Source organism: Oryctolagus cuniculus, chromosome 5, assembly GCF_964237555.1.
Source record: "Oryctolagus cuniculus chromosome 5, mOryCun1.1, whole genome shotgun sequence".
Taxonomy (NCBI): domain Eukaryota; kingdom Metazoa; phylum Chordata; class Mammalia; order Lagomorpha; family Leporidae; genus Oryctolagus; species Oryctolagus cuniculus.
This window is the reverse complement of record NC_091436.1, coordinates 127,819,013-127,831,501: the sequence shown is the minus strand read 5'-3', so window position 1 is coordinate 127,831,501 and position 12,489 is coordinate 127,819,013. Positions and strand designations below refer to the sequence as shown.

The 12,489-nt window shown below is 59.4% G+C and overlaps 1 protein-coding gene across 2 annotated transcripts in view; it reads right to left on the bottom strand.

The window, feature by feature from the left end:
• Positions 1 to 2,855: 2,855 nt before the first annotated feature.
• C5H6orf132 (chromosome 5 C6orf132 homolog) overlaps positions 2,856 to 12,489 on the bottom strand; it is a 34,138-nt gene continuing 24,504 nt past the window's right edge. For both annotated transcript variants that reach the window (XM_051855689.2, XM_051855683.2), the window contains exons 3-5: positions 9,356 to 9,431; positions 4,461 to 7,839; positions 2,856 to 4,258 (exon numbers count right to left, since the gene is read on the bottom strand). In XM_051855689.2, the coding sequence (XP_051711649.2) occupies positions 4,141 to 4,258; positions 4,461 to 7,839; positions 9,356 to 9,431 (3,573 nt within the window). In that variant the 3' untranslated portion in view covers positions 2,856 to 4,140. The remainder of the gene's footprint in view (positions 4,259 to 4,460; positions 7,840 to 9,355; positions 9,432 to 12,489) is intronic.

Genomic DNA, 12,489 nt, shown 5'->3' with positions numbered 1-12,489 from the left:
CTGTCTCTCTGTGTCTCACAGTAATTGAATTATGTAAAAATGAATTCCCCAGCCCCATGCCAAGCCCATTGGATCAGCAGCTCTGGGAACTTGCTCTTTTTAAATACTTTTTATTATTTGAGAGGCAGAGAGAATGAGAGAATGTGCTCTCATTTGCTGGTTCACTTCTCAGATGCTGGGCCAGAGCCAGGAGCTGGAAACTCAATCCAAGTCTCCCACGTGGGTGGTAGGGACTCTGCCAATTGAGGCATCACCCCCGCCTCCCAGGGCCCGCACTAGCAGGAAGCTGTCAAGAGCAGGAGCTGAGTAGCAGCACGGGCCCTCGGATATGGGATGTGGAGGTCCAAATGCTGCCCCTGGGTACTTGTGTTTTCCCAAGTCCTCCAGTGCTTCTGATGCACGCTCAGCTTTAAGAATTACTGCTGGATCAGACCACACTTAGCTCTGTGCTGGGATCCTAGAAAAAGCCATGCCAACCTCGCTGAACCTGAGTGGGAACCTGAACTGCACCCACCTGGTTTGAGTTCAGGCTTCTGTGAGCAGAGTGCCACCTGCTGGCCATCACCAGCTCATCGTGCACACACAGCTGGGACTGCAGTGTTGGACACCAGGGCAAACTACGCCGATGCCTTCTCACCCCCTCTGAATGGAGAAATCAGGTTACAGTGACTCTCAAGGACCACTTTAAATGGCCAAGAGAGATCACCCAAAGGTAACAGCATAGTGTGTGTGTCGGGGTCAGTAATACACCTTTCCCCAAGTGCTGTTTGCTATTTTTTGTCTTTAATTTTTTTTTAAAGGCAGAGAGACAGAGAGAGAGGTCCTTTCACTGGTTTACTCCCCACATGGCCGCAACAGCCAGGGCTGGGCTAATCCAAAAACCAGGAGGCCGGACTCAGCCTGGGTCTCCCATGTAGGCGGTGAGGACACGAGTACTTGAGCCATCATCTTCTGCCTCCCAGGGCACAGGTTGACGGGAATCTTGAAGCTGGAACAGGGCCAGCATTCATGGGACGTGGGGTTCCAAGCAGCGCCCTAACTGCTGTGCCAAACACCTGCCCCTCCCCAGGTGTTTGCAGCGTCGTAAAAACAAACACACCAATGGAAGCCCCCCCATGCCCCCCCCCATCTTGGCAGAGGGACAGAGGCGCTCCCCAAGGTGGAAGGAAGCCCTGCTTCTGCAGCGAGCGTGGCCCTAAGGCTAGGCCCCCAGCTCCCGGTGCATCCTTGTCTGGAAGCTGCCCTAGCCGCTGGCTTTTATGTTGTAATTGTTTGTTTTAGATTTATTTAATTTCTTTGAAAGGCAGTGTGACAGAGTGGGAGGGAGAACAGAGAATCTTTCATCTGCTGGTTTACTCCCCACATGGCCACAATGCCTGAGGCTGGCCCATTAGCCTGGAACAACTCCCACATGGGTGCAGGGGCCCAAGCACTTAGACCATCTTCCGCTGCTTTCCCAGGCGCATTAGCAGGGAGCTGGATTGGAAGCGGAGCAGCCGGGACTTGAACCGGTGCTCCAATATGGAATGTGCAAGCAGTGGCTTAACCTGCTGTACTACAATGCTGGCCCCACCAGCTGCTGCTTTCAGGCTGGGCCTCGCTGGAGAGGTGAGGTTCTGGCCCCTGGACTGGGCCACACCCAGAGAGCAGCCAGGAGCTTCAAGAACTAAGGTGTGGCCAAGTTGACCTGGGAGCATCCGTCCCACCCAGTGATGTGACTCTACCCAACTGTGACAGATGCAGAGGTTTGTTCTGGGGTGAGGGTTGTGAGTGGGAGAGGACACATGGTGAGAGTGGACCCAGCTGGCAGGGAGGCGGCCGTGATGAAGTGGGCAGCTTCTGCTCAGGTGGGCGGGCCCCTTGGAGCAGCTCCTCTCCCTGGAGCCTTCATTCATGAAATGGAACGAGGATGGTGATGCAGCTTACACACTGCAGATGGCGCTTGTGAGTAAACCTGAGAACGGAGGAGCTTTCCCAGCTGTCATGCCAGGAGTTTGCATCGCGATGTCCACCAAGTCCAAGTGCTGAGGGCCTGGAGCGCTCCCAGATAATGGGAGCAAGTGCACACGTGCGTGGGCATCTCTCTCTCATCAGCTCCTTGTGGAGCTCGGGGACCCAGCACAAGCCCTCAGATGAGCTGGCTCACGCAGCTTGTCAGAGGCACAGCCAGAGCGCGGGGCCTCATCCTGCCTCCCCTGGCCTGGGTTCAACTCCATGGCTCCCTGCTGCCCCTCTCCCCCGCCCCGGGCCCAGCAAAGGGAAAGGGAGCAGGGGACAGCGAGAGAAACAATCTGCAGAGCTCCAAGCCCTGCGGGGAGTCCCAGCCACTGTCCCCACTCCATGTTCCCAGGATAAGGCCATCACGAGGAGAGAGGGCAGGGCAGGGCACTGAGAGGGAAACAGAAGCTCCCCAAGATGGGCGGGGCCTGGGAGGCCCTTCCTGGAAGCCCCACTTGCAACTCCGTGAGGCGTCAAGCCCCCGACAGGGACCTGGAGGGGTTAACCTAACCGTGGTGCCACCTGGGGATGACTTGAGTTCTCAGTGGGTGGGAACAGCAGCCGTGAGGGGCACGCACACACGGCAGGTAGGAAACACACCATGTACGAGGCAGTCACCACCCAAAGAGGCCATTTGTCGAGCAACTACAGAGTGCCAGGCGTGTGCCGGGTGCTTCAGCTAAATCAGCATACACGCCACCCCTGTGAGAGGCCACCCTGTCACAGCCAGTCCCTCCTGCCCCCCGCCCTCCAGCAACGCCCCACACCCGGCTCACCAGGTCCGCCGGCACCCCGCGCATGGCCATCCCTGGCTTGGCTCCCCCAGCATCTCATCACACCACAGTGAATCCACAGGCTCAGCACAGGAGGCCAGTCCAAACCGGCCTGTTTATTTCCCAAAGCAAGTGAGACCCAGCCCTCCTCTGCCCTCCCCACGCCCCAGCCCTTAAGCCTTAACAGAGCAGATAAATTAGTGAACTCTTTTATAAAACAGTGGACACACAACATATCTCTAGGGCCTGTGCTGTGCTGGGGCACGACTGAAACACAGGCCACCAGACCAAGAAATGCTGCCCCCTGCTATGCTTAGCAACCACGTATCATTCAAACCAGGACCCTTTTTGAAACATGGAATGGGGTCTAGTTCCCTGGAAAACAAGCAAATCCTGGGCCACCCTCCTGATGGGCCTCGTCTGCTCGGAGCTGGCCTAGCCCTGCCACTTGTGACTTTCCAAAACTCAACCTCTCCTGCAGCAAACTCCTCTCGGACAGCTGTTCTCATCTCTGTTGCCTCCCACTCTCCCAGCATCCCGGCTACACGTGTGCAGGCCTCAATAATACTGGGCACTTGCAGTCTCCTCCAAATTCCACAAGAGCCGACCGTGTAAGGCCTCTGACCACACAGCTCCCTGGGCCCCGTCCCCCACAGCTCCCTGGGCCCCGTCCCCCACGTCAGTGTTGCAAGGGCCTGCAATGCAAGCCCCAGTCCTCTGTCTCATCTCAAACTTGCCAGGTCTCCTCCCTCATAGCCAGGGAGAAACAAACCATCAATCTGCCCACCCCTGCTCCTGGCCAACGCCAAGGGCCTCTGTTCCAGAACCTTCCCCACAAGTTGGGCATGCATACCCCTGGTCCCGCTTCAGTGTGGCCGGGGATCCCAGGGGTCACCTCTTGGGGTGGCAACGAGTGGAGGCTACAGAGCCACCTGTAGCGCCTGCTGGACAGGGCTGGGCCTGGGCCCCCGTGAGGGCCTGACAGGCATTGACAGCCACCCCCCTGGCTTCCGATTCACAGCGAGGGCCGGGACCCTTGCTTTTAGAATCTGCTCATAAGGCTGTGCTTGTCAAACTGCTTTAAATAAGTCTTGCTAAAACAGACAGCGCTGGAGAGAGCCAGAGCCCAGGGCCTTCAAAGACCCCCTCTCCTCCCTGCAGCCCCTTCCCACCCCCCACATGTAACAGCCCACAGCCACCAGTGGTTCGGCAAACACCACTCTGCAGCTTCCCTGCGGCTTCTCACTCACCGTGGGTCCCCGGTCACAGCCCCCTCTGTGCCCCACACCTGCCGCATCCATCCCATCCCCCCAACAAGCACAGGCGCCCAGGTCCCACCCCTCGGGGGAGAGCTGAGACAACCCTGGGTTCAGGACGCCGCTTTCCGGTGGGCCCCTGTGTAGGCATAGGAGATGGGGTGTCGGGTTCCTGGACGCACAGTGAATGTGTTGATGGGGCTTCCATAGTGGGGGGTGCTGCGGGGAGACCTGGGGGAGGAGCAAGGGAGAGGTGAGGTTAACATCCGCAGCCAGTTCACCAATCACCCCCACCCAGATCACAGGAGGAAAAGACCAAGCTTGGCACTGCAGAAGTCTGCTCACGAAAGCCCTGGTCAGATCCTCTGTGGTCCCAGGGCGGTGCTTCCATAGACCCCCCCGGCCCCCCTCCCCAAGTCCAGCCCCAGCTCACCTGCCTGCGGCTGGAGCAAAGCCGTAGTCGCCGCTGCTGCCACCGCCGCTGCCGCCCCTGGGCCTGGCCTCTGCGATGCCGCGGGGGGCACCCTCCGGGGCCGGCCTGGGTGTGTGCAGGCCGCCGGGTGGCGCGCGGCCGGCCGAGTTGACCCGACGCATCTCGGGGCCTGTGGACGCAGCGAAGGGGGCTCCTGGCTGCGGTCCAAAGCAGTTGGGGGTGCTCAGGCTGCGGCCGGGGCCGCTGCGGGGCAGCGCGGAGGGGCGCAGGGGCTCTCCGACGTACAGGCGCTTCTTGATGAGCGAGCGGCCGGCACCCGAGAAGCGCTGGGGTCCCGCAGCATCGGAGTAGGGCGCAGCCCTGGGGAAGCGCGAGAAGCTGGGAGCTGGAGCCGCCGCGGGGCCCGCGCCCAGGGGCCGCCCCAAGTTTGAGAAGTCCTTCCGGGGAGGGGAGCCCCTGTGGCCGGGCTGCTGGAGGGGCACGGCGGGGGGCTCGGGGTCGTTGCTGAACTCCGGGGGTGGTGGGATGACCTCATAGTTGAACTCCTCCTCCTCCTCCTCCTCCCTCTTGAAGGAAGGGGACGGTGGCGACGAGAAGGACTTGGGCAGCAGGCGGCCCTGGCGCAGGTTGGGGGGAGCTGGCCGTTCCCAGGCCACAGGGGCCTGGGGCTCGGCCTTGGTCCATTTGTGCCGATGGATGGGCTCTGTGCCCTCCGGGTCTCTGCGGGGCTGGGGCGTCCACTGGCTGGGAACCGAGGGCCCGGCAGATAAGCTGGGCGCAGAGTCCCTCTCAACCTCCTTGGCTGACTTGGGGACCACAGTGAAGGAGTTGGGGCGGCCCTCGCTGTAAAAAATGCTGTCGGAGCTGGCCTCCGGCGGGCTGCTGTGGCCGTGGAGACTCCCGGGCAGCGAGGACCGCCCCACGGTGGCCCCGCCCAGCCTCCCCTTCTGCGCCCTCTGCCGGGCTGCCAGGAGCAGGGCCATGGGGGAGCCTCGCTCCACCACCTCCCCCGTCACCGGGTGTCTGAGGAGCTGGTCAGCGGGCAGGCCCTGGGGCTCCTTCACCCCGACAGGGTCCCCCAGCCCGGCAGCCTCTCCTCCGGCCAGGGTGGGCATCACCACGGCAACCTCTCTGCTGGGGCTGTGCCCGCCACCATGGGGCTTATAGACAAAAGGCACTTCTTCCCGGCCAGGGGAGGTCTTTGGTGGGAGGGTGGGAGATGGGAGGGCTTCCCGGGTGGGCAGCCTACTGGCTCCTGAGGGTGACCCTTGTGCCCTTGGCTGGGAGGGCACAGCATCCTCTCGAGATTCTGACTTCTCCCTCTGGCCTTCTGGAACGAGGTTCTTCTCCACCATCAGTTGGGACGACATAGTGGGCTGAGTTGTAGCACTGGCTGGTCCAGGTGTGGCTTTGACTGGGGTGGCCGGTCCAGGTGATGATTTAGGTGGTGTGGCTGGTCCAGGCGTGGCCTTGGGTGGTGTGGCTGGTCCAGGTGTGGCCTTGACTGGTGTGGCTGCTCCAGGTATGGCCTTGGGTGGTGTGGCTGGTCCAGGTATGGTCTTGGGTGGTGTGGCTATTCCAGGTGTGGCCTTGGTTAGTGTGGCTGGTCCAGGTGTGGCCTTGGGTGGTATGGCTGGTCCAGGTGTGGTCTTGGGTGGTGTAGCTGGTCCAGGTGTAGCCTTGGGTATTGTACCTGGTTCAGGCGTGGCCTTGGTTAGTGTGGCTGGTCCAGGCGTGGCCTTGGTTGGTGAGGCTGCTCCAGATGAGGCTTTGGGTGGTCCAGGTGTGGCCTTGGGTGCTGTGGCTGGTCCAGGCGTGGCCTTGGTTGGTGAGGCTGCTCCAGATGAGGCTTTGGGTGGTCCAAGTGTGGCCTTGGGTGCTGTGGCTGGTCCAGGTGTGACCTTGGACTGGAGTGGTGTGGCTGGCAGAGGGGAGGTGGACACAGGCTTGGGGAACTTGCCATTAGCCCCGTTTTCAAAGATTCTTCCCCCTTTGGGAGGTGCAGAGGCTACGCTGGGCTTGGCTTCCTTCTCTGCTGCCAAGGCAAGCCGGGCCTCCAGCTCGTTCCGGATCTGCTGGACGCTGGGAGCTGGGGGGTCCTGGGGGATGTAGTCCACCGGGGGTAGGGCCAGGCTGGCACCCTCGCTGCGAGAACTTGTCCCAGGAGCACCGCGGGCAATCTCCTGGGTCTCTGGCAGGTTGGGGCCCCTCTTGCCCTCCTTGCCCTGGGAGGACGCGGTTGGGCCCGGCTTGGGACCCAGTGGTGGGCGCTCTTCTCTCCTGGAGCCACAGAGATAGGCGGCCAGCTCACTCCGCAGCTTTTCCATCTGGCTGGGGTCCCACCAGTCCACGGGAGCTGAAGAGGCCGTGTCTTCTGGGCTGGGGGATTTGGGTCTGGGCTTGGGCTTGAGAGCAGGAGAGCTGGACTTAGGGCTTTTTGTAAACCCAGCAGGTGGAGGGGCTGCCTTCTCAGCAGAAGGCAAGGGTGGGGCCGCGGGGGGGAGGGGGGGAGCAGGTGGAGGGAGGGGGGGTGCAGGAGGGGGCGGGGCGGGGGCTTGTTCATTGGTCTGGGACTGGCAGAGCCTTGGGCTGTCAGGTGCCCCTGCCTTGAGCTCTCCAGGGTGGTCTGGCTCAGGGGCCCTCTCGGGGTAGACCTGGGATGCGGGGCGGATGTGGAAGGTGGGAGGCAGTGAGAGTCGGTTGGGAGTCTTCTTGGTGGTCCCCTCTTCCTCTGGGGGAGTCCCTTGTGCTTCCTGAACTGGGATGGATGAAGTCCTGGCTGGGGTTGGAGGGGGCACCTTGAATGCACGGGGGAAGGTGAGGTGGGGCTCTGGGTTAGGTGGCAGGGGGCCCCCCTTTAGCTCAGCAGGGCTCCTGGGGGGGCTGGTTCTGGGAGCCTCTGGCTGCCTGCCATTCAGTGCCACCTCCGATTTCCACTTGGTGACGCCCCCAGCTGGAAAGAGACGGGTCCCCGTTGTGTGAGGGGACACTGGTGCAGGGGGTGCGGGGGCTGGCATGGGGGGTGGGGGCGGGGCTGAGAAGGCCAAGGGCGGGGCAGGGGGGATGAAGTCAGGAGGGGTGGGTGTCGAAGGGGAGGAAAGGGTGGATGGGGGGGATAGGGCCCCGGCTATGGGGGGCGGAGGTGGGGCTGTGCTGGGTGGGGGTGGGGGTTCCAGCAGCAGGGGAGGTGGGGGAGGAGCCAAGGAAGGTGGAGGGGGTGGCGGGGACTCCGCAGCAGGTGGTGAAATGTCCTGGGGTGGCCGCGGGGCTGGGCCCGGGGGTGGTGGGGGGATGAGCGGGTCCTGGCCATAGTGTCCAGGCCGGAGGTCCCCCACAGAGCTGTACAGTCGCAGATTGCCATTGACGAGTGTGCCGGTGCCTGGAAGAAGAGAGGCAGAGCTGACTGAGGGCACGAGGCTGAGCAGCCTTGCTGGTCTCTCTCTACACACACCAGGGCTGGGCTGCAGGGTGGCCCATGAGAGTGACTGGCCCACTCACGCCTGAGGCCGTGTGTACTAAGTAAGTTCCCACGGGTGCACGCAACAGGCTCCTGGTGCTGCCGGGTACACAGTAGGCACTTTGTAAATGGTGACCACTTGGAGTGCTAGCACCTGAGCTCGACTTCTCAGACCGTGTAAGATGCACAGGGAAAGCAGGACAGAGAGGGGCAGAGGCTTGGGGACCTCCTCAGTGAGGAGGGGTTGAGTGAAGAACCCAGAGGAGGGAGTGGTTTGCACAGGCAGCTCCTGCTCTCTTGAGACCTCGGGGCCACCAAGAACCCAGCCTTCCATGGCCGGGAGAGCTCCTGGAGCAGATTCTGCACCTCAGGGTGTAACAGGAGTGCAGAAGGAAGGCCGCCAGGATGAGCTCAGGCTAAAGGGATACTGAGCGCCCCCGCCTCCACCACGCATACGCCTGCCTTCTCCTTGGGCCCAGGCCCCAGCTCGGCGTCCCTCTTCGTGGCACCTGTCTCTTGTCCCCTTCCTCTCAGTTCCTCCAGGGCACGGCGAACCTGGGGAACATGCAGCTCCCGATGGCTGCTCCGCTGTCCGACTTCAAAACCAAGACACCAGGAGCAGAGGGGGAAACCAGCATTCCCCGAGTGCCCAGGGGTCAGGCACAGAATTCAAAGCCGGGCCCCTGAGGGAAAGGGCAGGCGGACGGACCTGGAGCTTACACTGGCTGCTAGGGCACAGAGAGAGTGCAGCCAAGGCGGCAGCGACTGGGATGGGGAGGGCTGCAGGGGAGAAGCAGCGAGAGGGAGGGGTGAGGGGAGACACACAGAGAGAGCAGTCTAGGCAGAGGGAATTGCATGCAGAAACCCCGAGGTGCAGATGTGCCCTGGACCCTTCAGGAGACTGGAGCAGGGGCGGCGAGCACGAGGAGACAGCAGGTGCAGCCGCCAGACAAGGCCAGACTGCGGCAGGTCTAGTAAAGCCATTTCTTTACGCGGTGTGGGAGGTTGGTGGTTTTGAACACAGGTGGGACACGAGAGGACCTACATCCCATCCAATACCTCATCTATTCCTCCAGACCTGGCACTGTGGTTCCCTTAGCTCATGGGAAGGTATCGAGAAGTGAGGGCTGTGTGTCCTGCCCCAGGGGGCAACACTCACAGTTGAGGAGCTCCGGGTTCCCCGATTCCAGAGTTCTTTTTACCACGTCACCACTGCTGCCCCGGTTCCCACTGGCCTGCACTTTTCACATCCTCCCCTGCTAAGGGGGCCTTGGCCGGCCTGGCTCTTTTCAGCTCCAGCCCCACTGCAGCCAGGAGCCAAGAGGCCCGAGGACTATGCTGTGTCACCAGCTGGGGAGGTGGGCCAGATGCTCGGCTTTGGAGTTCAGGCTTCAAGGAAGAAACAAAGAAATATACCTCAAGCCCAGGGGCCCCTTACCTGTCACGGCCTTGTCTGCAAAGTCTTCTGGGACAGAGGGGGTGGGCACGGCCAGCCCATGGTTCTCCTGGGCATTCTGAAAGGGACCAGAGAGGGAGATCAGGGAGCAAGCAGAGACAGACAGATCATACGTCTCATACGTCTCTCATCACTGCCCTGGGAGGCCATCTTAGCTGGGAAATCTATAGCAACAGTGATGTCTGCACAACCTTGTGGGTACACAAATAGTAACGAGGGGATTTAAAGCATTTTTAAATTTATCTGTGAGGCCGAGACAGAAAGAGAGCTCCTATCCACTGGCTCACTCTCCAGGCTGCAACAGATGGGAATTCAATCCAGGTGTCCCACACGAGTGGCAGGAACCCAGCCACTCGAGCCATCACCACTGCCTCCCAGAGTCTGGTCAGTAGGAAGCTGGAGTCAGGGGCCGGCTTCTCAGAGTCCAGCCCAGGAGCTCTGATACGGGAGGCAGGCATCTTAACCACTGAGTCAAATGCCTGCCAAGAAGGTGGGTCTGAAAAAGCGAATCGTACGGTCCAGCCAGTTCTTGTTATTTGTGATAGCTGCGTTCTATAAAGTTGCAGTGGAGAGTGTACTAGCTGATACTGAATCATTGTTCCTGGGGAAATAGACAATTCCATTCCTGCAAACCTCTGTTTGTCAACTGAATGACACATGACCTTGTTTCCCAGGTGTTTCTGTTTAAGACACCTTATTTTTTTTTTTTTTTCTGACAGGCAGAGTGGACAGTGAGAGAGAGAGAGACAGAGAGAGAATGGTCTTCCTTTGCCATTGGTTTACCCTCCAATGGCCGCCGCGGCCAGCGCGCTGCAGCCAGCGTGCCACGCTGATCCGATGGCAGGAGCCAGGTACTTATCCTGGTCTCCCATGGGGTGCAGGGCCCAAGCACTTGGGACATCCTCCACTGCACTCCCTGGCCACAGCAGAGAGCTGGCCTGGAAGAGGGGCAACTGGGACAGAATCCGGTGCCCCGACCGGGACTAGAACCCCGTGTGCCGGCGCCGCAAGGCGGAGGATTAGCCTAGTGAGCTGCGGCGCCGGCCCAAGACACCTTATTTAATATACAAATATGTGGGGCCAGTGCTGTTGTGTTGCAGGTAAAACCACCGCCTGTAGTGTCAGCATCCCATATGGATGCCTGTTCGAGTCCCGACTGCTCCACTTCCAATTCAGCTCTCTGCTATGGCCTGGGAAAGCAGTAGAAGATGGCCCAAGTCCTTGGGCCCCTGCACCCACATAGGAAGACCTGGAGGAAGCACCTGGCTCCTGGCTTCAGATTAGTGCAGCTCCGGCCATTGCAGCCAACTGGGGAGTGAACCAGTGGATGGAAGACCTCTCTCTCTCTCTCTCTCTCTCGGCCTCTCCTTCTCTCTGTGTAACTCCGACTTTCAAATAAATAAGTCTTTTTAAAAAATATGCAAGGGGACTTCAAAAGTTCATGGAAAATGGAATTAAAACATGTTTATTTTGGTGCAGTTTTTTAAAGATTACTTATTTGAAAGGCAGAGCTACAGAGAGAGGGAGGGAGAGACAGAGAGCAGCTGGGACACAAACTGGCACCCACATGGGATGCCAGTGCCACAGGCGGCTTTACCTGCTACACTACAGCATCAGCTCCCCACCCCTAAAATTTTTTTTGAAATCCATGCATATGAAGGTCTTCAAAAAGTTAAGATGCCACTTGGGACACCTCACATTCCATATCAAGTGCCAGCTACTCTACTTCCAATCCAGCTTCCTGCCAACGTGCACCTAGGGAGACTGCGGTGTTTTTTTGTTTGTTTGTTTGTTTGTTTGTTTTGACAGGCAGAGTTAGACAGTGAGAGAGAGAGAGACAGAGAGAAAGGTCTTCCTTCCGTTGGTTCGCCCCCCAAATGGCCACTACAGCCGGTGCACTGTGCTGATCCGAAGCCAGGAGCCAGGTGCTTCCTCCTGGTCTCCCATGCGGGTGCAGGGCCCAAGCACTTGGGCCATCCTCCACTGCCTTCCCGGGCCACAGCAGAGAGCTGGAATAGAAGATGAGCAACCGGGACAGAATCCGGCACCCCGACTGGGTCTAGAACCTGGTGTACCAGCGCTGCAGGCCGTAGTGAACCGCGGCGCCGGCCGGGAGACTGCATCTTAACCAATAAATATGTCAAACGCCCACCCCTTAGTGAAGGCACCAACAAAAAGCAAAGAAATAAGAGAAAACATGGCCCTGGACAGGAAGGATGCTTCTTTATGTTGTGACAGCTGACACAAGGGTCCTCTTGTTTGCTCTCAGCTGGGAATCTGGGTATTGGGCATCTCAAAATTTTCATTGCCCTGTGCACATCCACAAATGCAAGTATTGATCCTGGGATTACAAGCAAATTTTAGCCTCCAGCAAATCTACAGAGACCATGAATAGTGAGATCAGTGTGATAGGAATTATATGTCAATTAAGAACAAAGCATGGGGCCAACGTAGTGGCATGACGGGAAAAGCTGCTGCGTGCGACGCCCAGCATCCCATATGGGCGCCGGTTCTAGTCCTGGCTGCTCCTCTTCCGATCCAGCTCTCTGCTATGGCCTGGGAAAGCAGTGGAAGATGCCCTGAGTCCTAGGGCCCCTGCACCTGCATGGGAAACCCAGAAGAAGCTCCCGGCTCCTGGCTCTAGATCGGCCTACCTCCGGCCCTTGTGGCCAACTGGGGAGTGAACCAGCAGATGGAAGACCTCTTTTTGTCTCTCTCTCTCTCTTTCTCTCTCCCTCTCTCTCTCTCTCTTTCTCTCTCTCTGCCTCTCAAATAAATAAACCTTTAGAAATATATATATGAAAATAAAAAAAGAACAAAAACCAGAAGCCTCTGTGAGGACTCCCATGGGGATGCAAGGGGTCCAAGCCACGCCCCCAGCCCGACCTGTGTACTCTTAGTTATCACAGGGCACGGACGAAGACACAGCTGCCAGAGGTGAGCCGGGACACCTCGGCACCTCCGATGCCCTCCTCATCTCCAGGCTTGGCGGACCAGGCTGTGTTTGGAGGACCAGGCTGTGTTTACACAGCTGTCGGCTTGTACATACTACTTTGCATTCTGTTTTTTTTTTCTAAGCACCATTTCCATGTGTCAACACAGGCCACACACCTGTC